This window comes from Theropithecus gelada, chromosome X (genome assembly GCF_003255815.1).
Source record: "Theropithecus gelada isolate Dixy chromosome X, Tgel_1.0, whole genome shotgun sequence".
Lineage (NCBI taxonomy): Eukaryota > Metazoa > Chordata > Mammalia > Primates > Cercopithecidae > Theropithecus > Theropithecus gelada.
Window position 1 is genome coordinate 15112952 of NC_037689.1, and position 19058 is coordinate 15132009.

Sequence of the window (19058 nt, forward strand, 5' to 3'; positions counted from 1 at the left end):
TGGAGGATTGCAAGCAAGAAAGTGATTAATCTGATCTGTGTTTTAGAAAGAGCACTGTGGTGGAGGATGGTCTGCAGCAAGGTAAGAGTAGAAGTAGCAAGACCAAGACAGGAAGTTATTGCTATAATCCAGATGAGAGACAATAGTGGCTTGGAATTAGGGAGTGGTAAAAGAGATGCAGAGAAATAGATAGACTTGTTATATGCTACAGTGGTAGAACCCACAGGACTGCTTAGTGGATTGTATATGAGGAGTGAAGTCTGATGTGATCCCAGATTTATTTGGTAGTCTTTGACTGGTTCCCAGATTACTGGGATACTATACTTCTGAAACCCCTAAGATTGAGTAAGTGCCTCTTATAATTGTTGTAATGGGAATTTACTGACAAATTCTGTACTTTAAGAACAGACAGAAGAACTTATGTTATTGATGATCTCCTCAAGTCTCCCAATTTTATGACTTTAAATACATTCTATATGGCTAACGACTCCCACATTTATATCTTCAAATGGACTACTTCCTTGAGCTTCAGACTCATAGCCCCACTTTCTCACTTTCCATCCAAATGCGGCATAAACAAAACTGAGCTCATGATCTTTCCAACCTGCAGCCCCTGCAGTCTTTCTCATCTTAGTTAGGGCAGCTCCATTGCTCCAGTTATTCAAGCAGAGGCGTTGGAGTCATCCTGAATACTCTCTCTTTTTCCCTCTCTCTCTTTATATATATATATAGTCTTTTAGGAATCCCACATTCAAAGTATATTCAGAATTGCCCACTCCTCACTGCCTTCCATGTGCCACTGCCCTCATCTAAACTGCCATTTTCTCTCATCTGGATCCCTGCAAGGGACTTCTAACTGTCCTTGCCACTTCTGCCTTGCCCTCTGTGTTCAACTCTGAATATATCAGTCAGAGTGATCTTTTAAAAATATCACAAGTCCCTTCTTAGTCTGTTCGGATTGCTACAACAATACCATAAACTAGGTGGCTTATAAACAACAGAAATTCATTGCTCAGAGCTCTCATGGCTGGGATGCCCAAGACCAAGATGACAACAGATTTGGGGCTGATGAGGGCCCACTTCCTGGTTCATAGACAATGCCTTCCCTCTGAATCCTTAAAGGATTACATGGCAGAAGGGGCAAGAGTGCTCTCTGGGGTCTCTTTAATTAATATAAGGGCACTAATCTCATCATGAGGGCAGAGCCCTCACTATCTAATCACCTTTCCTAAAGCCCCAACTCCTAATATCATCACATTGATGCGGTCTCATTATATGAATTTTGAGGGGACACAGACATTCAGAACATTGAAGGTCTCATAACCTTTCTGTATAATATGCTCCAGTGGCTCTTAGTTTTCCTCAGCATAAAAGCCAAAGGTCCTACATGATCTCATTCTTTGACCTTAGCTCCTACTCGGAATATTAGGAAATACTTTCTTTCAAGGCTCTGTGCTAAAAAAAAAAAAAAAAAAAAAAAAGTTTATTATGAGACATCTTTAACTGAGTTTTCATTCTTCCCCCAAAACATACACAAATAAAAGAAATAATGGTCCTACATTTTGGCTATAAATATTTCCATAAACAGAGTATGTCCTTTAAAGGAGTTGGACTGACTAGTGAGCCACAATTTAAAGGGTAAACAGTGGGTAGGGGGCAGCATATTGGAATTGCAGCTTAGAATCCTTGGCCAAAGAAAATGTACACAAAAGAATTACAGAATTCCCCTTTCCCCTCTTCTGGTCACTTTGTTTATTCCATTTTGTTTAGATTGATGAGGCTATGTGACTTCAGCTTGTAACATTTAATTTATTGCTGCTAATTTTTATTAGTTTATAAATATAAGCTATTAATTTTTTAGTACTTTGAGAAGAAAAGAGAAAAATCTTTGGACTGATTAGGAGTATATTTTAAGGGCAGGAGCCTGGAATAGGGTGCCTGGAACAATGTCTAGTGACCACTTTGTACTTTGTATTTTCCTTCAAAAACTGGTGTTACATGATAATCAGCCTTAAAAACTGGCAGAACATGATCAAATTTAGGATGGGTGGCATTGAGGCATTACACTAAGAAGTATTTTGTGTTTTGGTCATTGTAGCAATTGTGTTGAAATTACTGTATCTTCATGGCCAAAACTCTATTATGGTTAAGGAAGAATTTTAGCCAATGTCCATAATTAGGAAATAGTAGTCAAAGAGATTCGTAATTTTTGACCTGTATTTTTATGGTACAGAATAATCATTTGTTAATTTGTTTTCAAAATGAAAATGGGCTGAAGTTTTTCTGATTATAAACTTAAAACAAGTCAGATGATACACAAAAGTCTAAAGAAAAAGCAAAAATCAGAATCTCTCTTCCCAGAGATATCTGTTCTTAATACGTAAGTCTATTGCTACCATACTTTTTCTGTTTTTTAATAGTAGTATAAACCTAAAGTGGGATCATAACTCTACATACTGTTTTACAGCCTCCTTTCTGCTCAACAGTGTATCAAGAACAAATTTATATGATAGCAAATTTGGATCTAAATAACCCCTTTTAATGGCTACATAATACATGACAAAGATGCCTTTTATTTTTTCAAAAAATATACCGGTAGACAAATGAATCTAGCTTACCTTAAAGATTTAAAAGGTATACAATTTAAGAAATATAAGGACATTCTATTTTGCTGACATATAATATCAACCATTAAACTAAAAGGACTTTTAAATATTTTTAACAAAATATCACTATAGTCTTAGTCACTGAATGAGCAGATTCTGTGGCAACTGCAACAAGTATTTATTGAACACCTACTAAGTGCCAGCACTGATCTTGTTGTTGGGGATATTTTGATGAATTAGATAGGCAAGATCCCTGCTCAAAGAATTTACATTCTGGAGGGTCAGAAGCAATAAGAAATTGTAAGAAATAAGAAAAATCTCCGATATTGAAGCATATATGGTTTTATGTTTTTATGATAAAAATTGAAACTGACATTTTGGTCTTGAATTCGACAGATTGAGTCAAATTATATATTATAATTATATTTTCAGGTTTGAAGACAGTGAAAAACAAATAGATTATAAGTCATTTTTCTCTGCCCTGAACTGGAGAAAGAATCCAGTGCCTGAATTGCAACCAGCATCATGCCTTAAAGAGGTAAAATGAACACTTATTTTAAAAACCATCTATGGTTACTTCCCTTGCATGTTTAATATCCTTTATCTTTAAATTATTTTTCATCATAAAATATTAACACCAGTGCTTTTGGAAAGAGTGCTTATGTGTTTCTGGGTATTTGTGTTAAAGGCTAATTTACTTTCCATGCTGAGCAAACATCTGCTCTGTAAAAGCATGACTTTTCTTATGCAGCTGAATTTTTTTTTAATCTCGGTCGCATCCAATTATATGGAAAATAGGATAATAGGTTACAGTTATAAATAGATATAAACACTGTTATCAAGGGATTCTGGTAACATCATCATAAGCCACAAGAGCAAATCTCAAATGGTGCCTATGGCAAGAATCCCTAGGGTATCCGTGACTGTGCACCCAGGTTTGCCATGGGTGAAACAATAGAATATGGGGATGCACATTTCACGGTGGAGCCAAATTTAAAATCAAAATTCCATAGAAAAATGCTTGGTTAGGGAAAACAAAGTTCACGTGATCAGATGGTGCTCTCAACATTGTGGAATTGTCTGAATTCTCTAAGATCTCTTTGGACCAATTGTCTTTAAGAAGTGGGTGGGTGGGTGGTGGTTTGTTTGTATTTTAACATGCTCCAGAAATTGATTTTCTTGGGAAAGTCCCTTGATAAAGCAAATGTCATGTGGTTGATACTCCCAGAAAGGAGGCATTTATTTCTCCCGGTCTCTGCTGACCAGCTCATTCTGGCTGGAGCTGGTCTAGTGCCCCTGGGAATTCCCTCAGGCATGCAGCTACTCCAAGGGCAGCCATAGAACTTCCAGATGGTTGGGGGAAAGTAGTAGCCTTTGGAGTCAGACAGAGCTGGGTTTGAATTTTGGCCCTGCCACCTACTTAGCTGAATGACTTTGGGTCAGTTAAGTTACTTATCTTGTTCATTTATGAATGTAATCCCCAGACAAATCAGGATTAAGTATCGACTCTCATCAGGTTCTCTGCTGTAGGCTAGGGTCCAGAGACAAAAATTGTCATTGCTACCTTTGAGGGGCCCACTACTGATGCGGGAATTGGTACCCTCATGATTTGGAGTGTGGCGTGATACAGCCTGCATGGGATTCTGTGGGATGAGGAGGTAGCTGCTTCTAAACAGACTGGGGGGAACAGGAAGTATTTTCAGGGGAGGTGACATTTGAAATTTCAATGATGAGTAGTAAGAGTTAGCAAGGTAGGAAAGTGACATGGTCTGGAAAAAGCATTTCCAACAGAATTCTCTGGACATGGGACAGCATGGTACTTGTACAGAACCAGGAGGAACTGGTGTGGCCAGAGCAAAGGCACATGGGAAAGAGGTGAAAAGGATGAAGCTGAGATACCTGCATGGGTAACATTTGAATATTGTCCTGTGAGGTCTGGAGACCACTGACTAACTTCAAGGAAGACAGCAACATGATCAAGAGTGCCCTTTACACAGAACTTGCTTTGGCTGGATGGTAGGTGGACTGGAGATGGAGTCTCACTCTGTCACCCAGACTGGAGTGCAGTGGTGCGATCTCAGCTCACCACAATCTTCACCTCCCGGGTTCAAACGATTCTCCTGCCTCAGCCTCCCGAACAGCTGGGATTACAGGCATGTGCCACCACACCCAGCTAATTTTTGTATTTTTGGTAGAGACAGGATTTCACCATGTTGGCCAGGCTGGTCTCGAACTCCCGACCTCAAGTGGTCCACCCGCCTTGGCCTCCCAAAGTGCTGGGATTACAGATGTGAGCCACTACGCCTGGCCATGGAGGCTCTTGTCCTGTTGTCCCCATAAATAACGGCAAACACTTAAAGCATTTACTGTGTGCCAACTACTGTTCTAAGATCTCAAAATCACTTAGCTTATTTAATCCTCTTAGCAATCTTAGGTACTTTTATTATTCCCAGTTTAGAGATGAGGAAGTTAGATAAACAGCAATGTAAGGCAGCGTCAGAATTTTAACTCAGGTCTCTTGCTGCAAAGAATAAAAAAGAAAACTGTCCTTCAAATATAATTATTTTTGAAGATACTGGATTGGATTAACCCAAATCTGAAATACTATCACAAAAACAAATCAGTACTGTCATTTGCCCTGATAACCCTTTCATTCTTATCCATGTGAATATTTAATTTTTACATGCAAATAGAAACATGGTAGATGGGATTTATATTCTTCTACCTTTTCATTGAATGTTCTAGTAGTCTGTATTGACTGCATCCCTATGTCCCTTTAGGACTGCTCTCCAGAGCCCTTTACCGTGCTCTGACCCTGCCCAGGCCAGTCCTTGGCAGCTGACCTTTGTAGGCCACATGAGTGGGTCCCCTAGCCCTCTGGCCTCCAGTTGGGTTGACCAGTGGGATGCACCAGCAGGAGAGTAGAGGGTGAAAGGAGAGAGCAATCTTCTTCCTCCCTGCCAGTCACAGCAGATTGACGGCCTCCTCCTTCAAAGTCCACAGCACTTGTCTAGAGGCTCTTTGCATATGGCTGGCCACTCTAGGCTCTGGTGACCACCTTCATGTGCCCCTTCAGCCTCAGGCGGTAGTAATGGCTCCCTGCTGTTGTAAACCCAGGGGATTATCCCCTGTTGGTTTTCCTAAACACTTCCCACAACTTTGTAACTAGTCACTTTATTAAACTCTTCTCAATTTCCACAGTTTGCATATGTCCTCCATTTCCCGTGAGACCCTGAATAATATATAGGACATACCTATTTTTGCTATAATCCTTTGTCATTCTTTTCCTTACTTTCTACTTCTCTCTTTCCTCTTCCATTCCACTCAGTCCACCACCCAAATGTTTACCTCTGTGTTGGGGGTTTTATTTCATCATGTATTGTGTGAAAATATGTTTATACCACATGCATTTATCTGGAGTATGCTTTTCTTTCTTAATCATGGAAAATTTCCCTAGTTTAATATGTATAGACCTAAACCATTCTTAATAGCTGTAGTGTGAATATATAATAATTTATTAATCTCTTTTTTTTTCTTTTTTTTTTTTGAGACGAAGTCTCACTCTGTTGCCCAAGCTGGCGTGATCTTGGCACGCTGCAACCTCCACCTCCCAGGTTCAAGCGATTCTCCAGCCTCAGCTTCCTGAGTTGCTGGGACTGTAAGCACACGCCACCATGCCTGGCTAATTTTTTTGTATTTTTAGTAGAGACAGGTTTTTACCATGTTGGCCAGGCTGGTCTTGAACTCCTGACCTTGTGATTCGCCCGCCTCGGCCTCCCAAAGTGCTGGGATTACAGGCATGAGCCACCGCGCCTGGCTCTATTAATCTGCTCTTTATTGACAGGCATCCAGGTTGTTTTTTATTTTGCCTCTGAAAACATACCTTACTACTTACGACTTACTACTTTAAATTTTATTTTCCTGATGACTATTGAGTTTGAATGAGATCCAATCATCTTTTTGTACTACAACCTACAGTAAGAAAGATACTTTTTTCATAACAACACAGCATGCACATATATAACGGAATCTAAGATTTCATGGATTAATACTGTTCTGACTACATGTGGTGCAGTATGATACAGTCTTTTCTTTTTTCCTTTCTCTCTTCCTTTCTTTTCTTTTCCTTTTTGTCATTACCCACCACCTCTTTTTCTCCTCTCTTTTGAATGTTGTTCATGACCCATTAAATTGATTTCATGACCCACAAAAAGATCACCATACACACTAGAAGAGAAGTCACCGCATGGGATGGCCAAAGATCCACTCTGCCTTTAATCACCTCTCCCCAGTTTCATCACTTTTCAACTCTGTCAACCGGGATAGGTATCGAGCCCTGGACCTCAGATGCTTTTGAGAGGCAATGTAGAACAGAAGGTCTCCAATCACAGGGACCCTGGTTCAAATCCTTAGCTCTATGATCAACTAACTGGGTGACTTTTTACAAATTACTCAACCTTTCAGGTTTTCCCATCTCAAAAATGGTGATAAGAATAGTACTTCCATTAGGGTTGTGAGGATTAAGGAAGTCAATATACACAAGTCACTTATCACAATACCTCTGCCATAGTAAGGGCTTAAGTGTTGGATGCTATTATTTTTTGTAAAATGGAGATGTCTTACTTTCCTCAAGTCAGGGGGCTGGGCAGTCCCTGCCAAGGTTAAGATGGGAGATTCTATTCTTAATGGCAAGAGAATGGTTCTAGGCCAGGAATGTCACATCAGAAACAGCTTGGGCTTCAGCACTAGGTTCTTCTAATTGCAATTCATTTATGGTGAGAACTTTACTCATAGGGCCTCATCAATTCTGCTGATAAAGCCTAGAAGTATTTCAGTCTGCAGGAGGCATTCAGAAAGGACTATTCTTTTTCAGCCACTTAAAAAGAAAAGAAAATAGATATAAAATGGTACCTGATCAATTTCACCAACAATGAGAACTTAACTAGATTCCAAAGAGTTTGAAGCACTCTGGTACTGATAAGCTTGTTATTATTTCATAAAGACATAAAATAGCTTGGGAATATTACCAGTGAGTCTATAATCTCATGTGAAAATATTTAGCATGAAGGGGTTGAGCACAATGTTGAATAGTTTATTCAGTAGAATACAGGAGCAAAAAGTATAATATCTACTGACCCATGTAAGTGTGCTCACATGTTGTTAATAATGTTGAATAACTGCTGGGTCAGAGTTTGTCACAGGTGGGGTTCTCCAGGAAGCAGATGGAGTCTAATGTGTAGGATATTTATTTGGGAGTGTCCTTGGGATCATCTCCCATGAAAGGTGGGGGAAAAGAAGAAGAGTGGGCAGAGGGAGAAGTTGAACTGTGATACAAGCCCAAAGATAGCCTTGGCCAACCCATAGGGAGCTCTGGAGTTAGCATGTCTTTTCAGCGTTGTCCTGAGTTGGGCCAGAATGGCCTGGCCTTTGTCCCGGTGGGTTGGTTCAAGAAGAGATATGACTTTGTGCAGCGTGGCTCTTTGCAGCCAAGACATGTTTGTAGCTCAGGAAATCCATGAAGGGGACTCCCAGCAGCTGGGCCACCAAATCCCTCCTCAAGGGGATTCTGGATAGTATATCACAGCTTGGCAACCAACTACTCTTGAAGCCCCTGTTGACTTTACTTGGTATCAACTGAGAGCCTGGCAGTGTGACAGCCTCCTCCCCAGCTGGTTCCCTGGTTATTTCCTAATCTTCTATTCATAGTAGGGAACTGAGAGGAGAGTGGTTATGCTATAAGAGACCGTGGTGGAGTCAGACCAGATGTGTAGGTCCTGGGGGCGCAACTGGGCAGAGAAAACCTCCCAGTTATGACTTTGGGGATTGCCAACATTTGAGGAGTCTTCCATAGCCAGTCACATGTAGGGCTTCAGGGTAAGATCCATCAGGTTGTGAAGGCACCCCAGCCCTGAGTGTGAAGTGATGAGACCAAAGGTCTTTAGAGAACAAGGAATGGCAGGCTGAGCTCCTATGTGGAAGCAAGGCTTAAATGGAGGCCCCAGAGTTGGGAAGCTGCACCCTTCCTCCAGTATATGAGCCCGACAGGCTGGCTCAGGTTAAAGTTTCAGAGGTGTTATAGAGAGCTCTGTAGAAGTTACCAGTACAGCCACCACCTGGAACCTGGATATTTTTACTCCTGGGCTGAATATTGTCATCAGCAGGATCTCATTTCTGGACTGGGAATCTTACTGAGAAATAAAAAGAAACTTATTGGCTGATGAAAGCTGAGTAGGCCTCAGTACTAGATTCAACTCTAATTCTGTCTGCATCAGCATGAATGGATAGGATGGATGTTATGGGTGGAAATTTGGGACACCTTCCCAGTCTAGTGTGACTAACCATCATGGGGTGAGAAGGGAGAGGCCAGAAACCAGGAACAAGACCACAGGATTCAGCCAACCACAGGCTGAGTAGGGGTGTGGTCTGGTCCACAAGACTTGAGATTGGAAGGGAGTTCTAGCAGGGCATCCCTCCAAAACAGTGAGCGTAGTGATGGGGAATCTTGAAGTTAGCACCATTCGGCAATCAGAGGAAGCCACTCAGCAGGCTCAGACCAAGCTTTCACCCTGCCAAGGGGACAGAGCTGGCTAAGTCCCTAAACCCGTGAGGTTACAGCAGGAAAGACGCAGCATACTCAAAGGGATCCTGGAGATGGATTTGATAAAGGGACTGTTGATGGGGTGGGTAGGGTTAAGGGAACCAAGCGGGCGGGGACGTGGGGGAGGGTGGAGCACTCAGGGACTAGCAAGAACAGGAGAAGCAGGGAGGGACTGGGGGACTGGTGTTATTAGAGCCCAGCAGAGGAGCTGGACGATAGCAGCAGGTAGAGTAGTGTAGCCACTATAGCCACTCCCAAACCATGGCCTGGCATGGAGGGAACAGGGTGAAGGGAAGTAAAATCCATACTCTGACCTCTTGCTTATCCTGTTTTCTGATCTCCTGATGCTGCTTCACATTGGCTGAACCCACCCAGAAGCCAGAGAGCAAGGAAGCTTGAGGAGTGATGCAATCCACAGAGTCGGTCTCCCAGGGCAGAAAGCAGAGTGAAAAGGGCAAAGAATGGATCTTGAGGGGCAAATGGAGACTGACCCAGCACAATCTGTTTGTTATCAGAATAAAGCCTTGAGCTCAGAACAAGCCCCACAGCCAGGATAAAAGCTAGGTCTACACTAACTACTTCTGGGGCTTGGTCTGCTGGATTTGAGGACCAGTTTCCTGGACTCAGAGGTGGCTCCCCTACATGTGCTTGTCAGGTGGCCTCAGCTAGTAAGAATTGGGGTCAACCACAAACAAGGAGAATTTAAAGAGTACTATAGTATAGCTAGTCTAGCTTTGATTAGTCCTACTGCCCTTTGGTGACAGGTTTTTCCTACATGGTTGGATGTAAGCTGTCATCCATCATGACTGTTGGCTATGGCCTGTAGCCAATGGCTTGTAGCCTGGATTCTCATTGGACTCCCTTGCTTATCCCTCTGCCTGGCCCCTCAGCAGCCCATGGTGAGCCATGGGGCTGTAATTTAACTCTCACTCCATTATGTGACTATCTATGGTCTCAGCATGTTGCCCTGGCGCTGTCATGGCCTGGAGACCCCATTTCCATTCTATTGTGTTTGCTCACAGATGGTAGCTGTAAAACTGGCAGAATAGGTCCCACTGTTTAGAGCCTGTCTGGTTAATCTCAGAAGTCACGTTTTAAAAAATAACACTAAATCGGTTCTCATATAAACTTTATAACTTACACTGTGTGACTGGCGTCTTATCTTTTGACATTTCTGAGAAAAATTGGATATGGCTTCATTTTATGAACATCGTCACTGTGAAAAAAAACATTAGCAGTCAGCTCGAAAGCGCTCTCTTTCACAATAGGATGATATAGGGCCTTGGCATCAGGAAGTAGGGGGCAGTTGGGTACACCTTGGGAAACGTCTTTGGACACCCACCTTGTTGAGATTCTCCTTTTGGTATTTAGAGCATGGAATAACCTGTGACATTTTGTTGTCCCAACAATCTTGCAAGAATAAGTATTATCCCCAATTTATAGATAGGAAGCTGAGGTTCAGAGATATCCCTAAAGGTGAGGATTATATAGTCAGGGACTGGTGCCAATTTTTTACATAAGTAAAGTTATTTCTAATATTTGTGGTTGAATATAACAGTCAAAATAAAAGGTTGTTAACCATTCCTCTTAGACTTAAAAAATAACTGGCAAACACATACTGTTGACCTAACACAGAGCAATAACCTAGTAGGAAAGGATACTCCTGAAATCCACTTTCATCTACAGCATCCGGTGATGTCCACTTGAATTGTACACATAAGCCTGTCATTGAAGCTCAAAAATCCACATCTCCCTGAAAACTTTACATTGCCTTGCACTTCCAAGGAAAGGTTTTCTGTTTAGAAACTACACCTGTCTTTTAGCTACAACTCACATACAGATGACAACTCTGTTGAAGCTTTGTCTAGAGAAAGGGGAAACAATCATGAAATATTGGCATTGCTGTAAAGACAGAAATGTATAGAAATATAAGCTAATCTTCTGGCTTTATATATGAGCTTTTCCTTATGTTATCAGAATGCTCTTGATTATCTCAAGAAATATTCGCAAAATCCTTTCCCCAAATTTATTTCAATTTGATTTGCTTAAAATTTAATTGCTTTTATGATTTTGTCAAACTAATTAGATTATTTCTAAAGCCATGTTAACTTTATTTGAAGGGAGAAAATCTAAGAAAATCACAATTTTAATACTGTATACACCACTGGCCTTTTCCATACATTTATAGATCTTTCTCATAGAAACATCCTTTTCCTAGTGAGTAGAGGGGAGTAACATGGTGAAATCACTAACATGACTCTATCTGCCTTGCATTTGGGAGGAATAAAAATAACCTTGTTTCAGTGAAGCATGGAATTTAATTGGCTCCCGATCTTTCCCCTCATGCATCTGGTGGCCAGTATTACAGTAGAAAATTTTAAACAAGAAGGAGACATAATCCAATTAAATTTCCTTTTAAAAATGTCAAAGCAAATAAATCTAGGGCCCATTAGCTCACACACAGCTTTGCTATTCTCACTGGGCAGCTGCTGTTTACTGGGTTTTCATCCAGTGCCATCTTTGCTTCCCATTTCAAGGGTGTGCGATTTTACAGATCGGCAGCTACATTTTTTCACCACTGATGAACGAGTAATTTATTGCCAACTGGTTTGACATCTTAAGTGCCTCGAGTGACAGCCAGCTTGGAAGATGTCATAGGGCCTTCTTGGAGACAATGATTCCCAGACATTTTAGAATCCTGATTTTTGTATCATTGAATTCCACTCTGCATTTCATAGTTCTTCCTTCTTCCAGAAAACACTACGTGGCATGTATTGTTTATGCTCCAGATTACATCAGATTTTGTTCTGAGATTTGAGTGCTGTCTTTTGAGTTATCTGGAAGTCACTTGGAGACTCTGGATTCATCCAGTTTGCCAGGAAGTTGCTTTGTTTCAAGCTGTGCTGTGGCTTTCTTAGACATATTCTTAATTTTGATAAATGCAAAATTGCATAGAATCTACATCTGACTTCCTCTAGAAGCAGACTTGGAAACAAAGATTTAAGTGTAAATCATTTTGGGGGGAGAAGTGAAAACACTAGTAAGGGAGTGGGAGAGTGAGAAAGGGAAGGGAAGGAGCTACTAAAGGCATATTAACAAACCAGTTACAAATGTAGATGATGTAGACGATTGAAGGTTTTGTTTTGTTTTGGGACAGGGTCTCACTCTGTCACCCAGGGTGGAGTGTAGTGGCGCGATCATGGCTCACTGCAGCCTTAAACTCCTGGGCTCAAGCAGTCCTCCTACCTCAGCCTCCCAAGCAGCTGGGACTACAGGCCCACACCACCACACCCTGCTTTTTTTTTTTTTCTTTTGTAGAGACAGGGTCTCACTGTGTTGAACAGGCTTGTTCAGAAGTCCTGGCTTTAAGTGATCTCCCACCTCAGCCTCCCAAATGGTGGAGTTGCAGGTGTGAGCCCCCACACCTGACCTAATGATTAGAGCTTAATGCAACTGGGAAACATTGATACTTCAGAGTCATCTCACCCAAAGTGCAAGGGAGCCGCGGTATTCATCCATCAACTCCCATCAGTCATTGTTTGAGGGCTGCTCTTGAAGTGGAGCAAAGGAAATAATTCCCTGGCACTTGTGGCTTGCCACAGGGGCAGCCAAAGCAAGCCTCAGAGGCCAAAGAGAAGCCCTAGGGCAAAGGAACGCAGGTGCTGGCCGTTGGAAGTCAGGTTGGTGTGCTCCAGAGTGGAAAGGATGAGGAGATAGGAAGGGGTGCTGGCAGAGCCTGCTACACGTAGACAGTTAAAATCCCAAATTCCAAACCTGCACTGCCAGGGGAATCTGCTTTACAGAGATGCAAGTAAGCTTGTTCTCACCCAGAATGGGCAGGATCAACTTCTGTGGATGACTCCTCCTGTTGTAAAAGTACCGCACAGTTATTCCCACTTAAAACTGATATGCACTGCTGGGAAAGCCATATGTATGAGTTTTCTTTGCATTGCATAGTGTAGGGTTAATAAAAAGTCAATGAAGACAGTATTTTAACTCACTGCCCAGATTTTCATAAAGATTCTACAATATTTGGAACATTTGCAGATTTATTAGAAAGTACAATTAGGCAGTGGTAGTATGTGGATTTCTTATGTTACCAAAAATGTCTTCATTTTACCAAGGGGCTAGCCATGAGATTCCTTAAGTAGATCCAATTATAGACAAAATTATGAAGAAAGTGCCTTTCCCTCTACTTTATTGATGCCCCTCACCCCATCCCCTGAGCCTTGGAAACCTCTCCTGTTTCCTAACCTTCCTTTGGTCCCAAATTTGATTCCATTAGTCCATTTTAAGCCAGTAGGTGTGAAAATCTCCCTGAAATGGGGGTTGGCAATAGATGGACCCACAGCACTGCTAATGTGCTTGTGGCATTTATGAAGTATTTGGACAGAAAGTCACTCCCACCTGGAACCTAAGGAAGAGTGACAAAAGGAAAAATAATCAAGGGAAGTGACATTGATTCGAAAGAAAGAGCACAATGGGGCCGGAGTAGTCAGGAGAGCTTTGTGCGAGTCATGGGGTTTAAAGTGGTCAGGATTTAAAGAAATGGACTACTGTTATCTTTTCATCTTAAATTATCCTTAATACCAAATCTCATGGATATTTACTTGAGTTTCATTGTGCCCAAGTTGCTAACAAATTTGATCTCATCTCCAAATTCTTGAGTTCTCATGATTGCATTGTGAGTTCTATTATTTTCTCTTTATTGTCAGCATTGAAATCACAATTCCTTGCTCCAAAAATACAAAAACAAAACCACTTTTGCTAACTCATAAGCTATGAGGCAGAATCTTCTAGTCCTGACCTGTTTCATAAGAGGATCCAGTCCCTGAATAATTTCATCATATTTATATAAGTTACATAATGCATTATTTCTGTGTTGAAAACTTTTATTTAAAAGACCTATTAGAGGATGGTGATTTCTGAAGGCATATATTTGTACTATTTCTCTATAATGAGATTAAATTTACAAGCATCACTTAAGAGCAAATATTGCTGTAAGTTTTGTAATGAAATTTTTGAGGGCATGTTAAATAGTGGAGTTGAATGACTATTGATCTTAGCCTTCATTGATTAAAATGTATTGTTGTGTGTGTGTGTGTGTGTGTGTGTATGTAATGGTTTACTACTTTTTGGTGTAAGAAAGGACATTTTACCAACTTCCATGTGGTATGAGTTGGCACAAAACACCCCTTAGGAGTGGGTTTAGCCATCAGCCATCTGAATGGTCATTTCGCTCTTCATACTGCCAGTTGGTGGTTTGGGCTCAACTTCTGAGAGGCAGCATCCTTGAGAGAGAAGAGTAGTGTCACTTCAAGAACTGCCTTGTTTTGTACTTAACTTTTCTTGTTGGAAGTGTGAGGACCAAATGTAGCTGTGTAGGATGAAAGCCAGCTGCTTCTGAATAGATCCTTCTCAGCTCTGGAGGGTTGCCCCGCAGATGAGCATAGTTCTGCAGCTCCACTGCCCAGGTTATTATAATCCAGGCTTCTCCACTGACTGGAGGTTTGACTTGAGACAATCTATTTAATCCTTCTGTGTCTCAGTTTCTTTTTCTGTAAATAGATTATCCTCATAATACTTATCTCTTAAGGGGTTTCTGTGATGATTAAATAACTTAATACATGTAAAACACTTAAAAGAGTATCAGCCATGTAGTAAATATCCAATAAATGTATTGTTATTCCTATTACTACTAGGTAATTACAAGAGTCCTATCTATAACCCTGCACAAATCTGCAACTAGTTTATCATCATCATAAATCATCTCTTAAATTAAGGTTTTATACCTGAGTCAGAGATGCTGGTACTTAGTTATTGTCTGATTCTATGACAGTGTTGTCAATTGTCATAGTTTTACATGTCACTCATATTCCAGTGACTTCTATATCTTTGCACAGTTCTGGATTCTAGCTCTGTGCTATATATAACCATATTTACAGATGTTTACCAGAATCTTCACCTTGATGTCCCATGGACACCTGAAAGAAAAAGTGCCCACATTCTTAGCAAACTATCACAAGAACAGAAAACCAAACACCACATGTTCTCACTCATAGGTGGGAACTGAACAATGAGATCACTTGGACTCGGGAAGGGGAACATCACACACCGGGGCCTATCATGGGGAGAGGGGAGGGGGGAGGGATTGCATTGGGAGTTATACCTGATGTAAATGATGAGTTGATGGGTGCTGACGAGTTGATGGGTGCAGCACAGCAACATGACACAAGTATACATATGTAACAAACCTGCACGTTATGCACATGTACCCTAGAACTTAAAGTATAATAATAATAATTAATAAATAAATAAATAAAAAAGAAAGAAAGAAAAAGTGCCCACAACTGAACTTAGAATTTCCCTCTGAGCCTTGTTTTCCCACTAAAAAATGTTTTAAAACTCTTCCTGCTTTCCTTATGATATTACACTGGGTTGAATATTGTCCCCTCCAAAAGTCATGTCTACCCCAAGCCTCAGAATGTGACCTTATTTGGATATAGTCTTTGCAGATGAAATTAATTAAAATGAAGTTATGCTGGATTAGAGTGGACCCTAAATGCAGTGATTGGTGACTTTATAAGAAAGCCGCATGAAGACATATTGGTATACACAGAGAACACCATGTGAAGTTGGAGGCAGACGCTGGAGTGATATGCCTACAAGCCAAGGCATGACTGCCAGCCACCACCAGAAGCCAGGAGGGAGGCATGGAATAAATTCTCCCTGAAAGCCTCCAGAAAGATCCAATGCTGCCAACACCTTGGTTTTGGACTTCTGGCCTTCTGAACTGTGAAAGAATAAGTTGCTGTTGCTTTAAGCCACTTCCTTTGTGGTACTTTGTCATGACAGCCCCAGGAAACTAATAACAGATACTGTCAACTATTATTAAATTTACAGTTCTTAGAACTATCCTTACCTGTATTAGTTTCCTAGTGATGCCCTCACGAAGTACCACAGACTGAGTTGCTTAAAACAATAGAAATTTATTCTTCCACAGTTCTGGAGGCTAGCAGTCCAAAATCTAGGTGTCAGCAGGGCCACACTTTCTCTGAAACCTGTGTGGGAATCCTTCCCTGCCTCTTCCTAGACTCTGATGGTTTGCTGGCAGTCTTTGGTGTTCCTTGGTTTGCAGCTGCAAAACTCTAATCTCTGCCTCTGTGGTCACCTGATGTTCCCCCTGTGTGTCTCTGTCTTTACCTGGCTGTCTTCTTATAGGGAGGCCAGTCATATTGAATTAGGGGCCCACCCTACTCCAGTATGATCTCATTTTCCTCATCTTAATTTACCTAATCACATCCACAAAAACCCTATTTCCAAACAAGGTCACATTCTGAGGTACTAGGGATTAGGACTTCACATACCTCTTTTGCGGGGGGGCGGGGACACAACTCAACCCATAGCACTACACCTTTCTTTTTTCACCATTTCAATTGATCCCCTTCTAGCTATTTCATGTTCTCCTGCAGCAGCATCTCTCAGAGGTAGCTCCTGTCCTCCATGCCCACTTCAGCTGCCCTGGTTATGGCACAGTCATCTTTCAGCGGTATTATTGCACTCACCTCCAGATTGATTTTCTTACTTCATTTCATTGTCTGTACATCCAGCAAGTTAGCTAATCAGTTTCTAATCAGATTTCTGTCATTTCACTGGCCAAGACCTACAGTGACTTCCCGTAACCACAGCCTCAAGTAGAAACTAGCACAGAAGGCCAGAAGTTTGGCCCCAGCTTCTCCTTCTAACCATCTCTCCTGCCACTTTGCACCATGTGCCGCATACCACACTGGGCTACTCACCCTTTCTTGAAAATAGATTTTAGGTCTCCAGGCCTTTGCTTACACTGGTCCCTATGCCTGGAACACCCTTCACGACCCTAAACCCTCTGCTGAACTGTTTTTCATCCCATAAGGTGCAACTGAAACACCACTTACTCAGCTTGCTTCCAAAATTCCATTACATCAAATTATTGAGCCTTTACCTATGTTTCTGTGACACCTTGCGATTCTCGATGCTAATGTAACACTAGTAAAGATATAGAACCTCTTATATACAACAATTAACCTTGACAGTCATATTTTAACCTTGACAGTAGAAATATAAGCAGGCATATATATGGACTTTGCCTCCTGTTGATATTAATTAACCATTGCAGCATATTCAAAAAGTTTGTGTGTGTGTGTATATACACACATATTTACATATTATATAAAATGTGCATCTGTGTGTGTATATGTATACACACACACACACACACACACAAAGTGGCTTATCTGCAAGATCACACTGTGAGTGATCCAGTGTTCTTTTCATTGTTTACGGAAGAAACAGTAACCAAGCAGCCAGTATAGCTACCAGTTTGTATTTTAAAAATTGGGTTCTTTAGGTGGCAGTTCACGCCTGTAATTCCAGCACTTTGGGAGGCTGAGGTGGATGGATAACTTGAAGCCAGGAGTTTGAGACCAGACCAGTCCGGCCTATATGGCGAAACCCGTCTCTCCTAAAAATACAAAAATTAGCTGGGCGTGGTGGCATGTGCCTGTAATCCCAGCTACTCGGGAGGCTGAGGCGTGAGAATCACTCGAACCTGGGAGTCAGAGGTTGCAGTGAGCAGAGATTGCGCCACTGTACTCCAGCCTGGGCAACAAAGTGAGACCCTGCCTTAAAACAAATAAAATAAAAATAAAAATTGGGTTCCTAAGAAAGTATAGGAGGATCTATCACTGTATTAATGCTGCATGACAACTCCTGAAATTTCAGTGGTTCACAAGAAGGCACATTTCTTTTTCTTGTCTATGGGCATGTAGGTCGGTGAAGCATGGCTGGATTCAGCTAAGCTTGGCTCTTAGTCTGCAAGTCTAGCCTGGTCTGATCCCCCTTGGTCATTCTAAAAACAACAGCATCCTGGGCCATGTTCTTTTCATGGTGATGGCAGAGGCACAGAAGGCCAAGCCAAATGATGCCAGCACACTAGAGCCTCTGTTCATGATATGTCTGCTAACAGTACATAGGTCAAAGCCAGTCATGTGGCCAACCACATATCAAAGGAACAGGAAAATATACTCTTCTTACTCCACGGGAGGTTCTGCAGAGTCATATGACAAAGAGTGTGGGCACGTAATTCTTATACCGGGAGGGAATGAAGAATCAAGAACAAGTATCCAGTCTACCACAAAGTCTTTATGAACCTGAAGTAGATGGTAGAAATTTTCCCTTTGAAAATAAACTTCGGTGTTGAATTTTCAAAACTGTACTTTGAAATGTGGTTCTAATCATATCCATTTTTGTTTTTTTTTTCTAGAGATGTGAAGATATCTGGCTTGGCATGCCATCACCTATTCCTGCGAAATACATTGACTACTTGACCCTTTTGAAGGACGTGTTTGGCTTAGAGGAGGAATAACCATGCCAGTTTTGGTCAATTCTCTTTGATTTACTTCTCTCATTTTGCCACATTTACTTTAGTAGATATAATTTCATTAAAAACAAAAAAGAAACAAGGTTTATATTAAATGGAAATCCACAAATCACAATTAATTCTATTTTGTCATGTTAGTTTTTCAGAACATCATGTTATATTGCTGCCGTACTGTTACTATTTAAAATGCCATCTTAAAACATGTTGAATATTTTTATTATATGTATATTTTATTAATACCAAAAAATCTTCTGATAATTTTTCATCCAATGTAATTTGATTCATTAGTATATGAACAGAAAATAACTTCTGAAGGTTATACATGACAATACAAAAATTATATCACAGCAATAAGTTGTGATTCTATTAAATATTTTTGAAACCTTTTTGACACATTTATTACTTATATAGTTAAGTTTTGTAGCAACCCACCTCA

At 41.0% G+C, this 19058-nt stretch overlaps 1 protein-coding gene across 1 annotated transcript in view; it reads left to right on the top strand.

The window, feature by feature from the left end:
- Nucleotides 1–18737, top strand: part of EFHC2 (EF-hand domain containing 2) — a 196412-nt gene extending 177675 nt beyond the window's left edge. Inside the window, exons 14-15 of the mRNA XM_025371637.1 lie at nt 3039–3144; nt 18506–18737. Coding sequence (XP_025227422.1) covers nt 3039–3144; nt 18506–18607 — 208 coding nt within the window. The 3' untranslated portion in view covers nt 18608–18737. The remainder of the gene's footprint in view (nt 1–3038; nt 3145–18505) is intronic.
- Nucleotides 18738–19058: the final 321 nt, after the last annotated feature.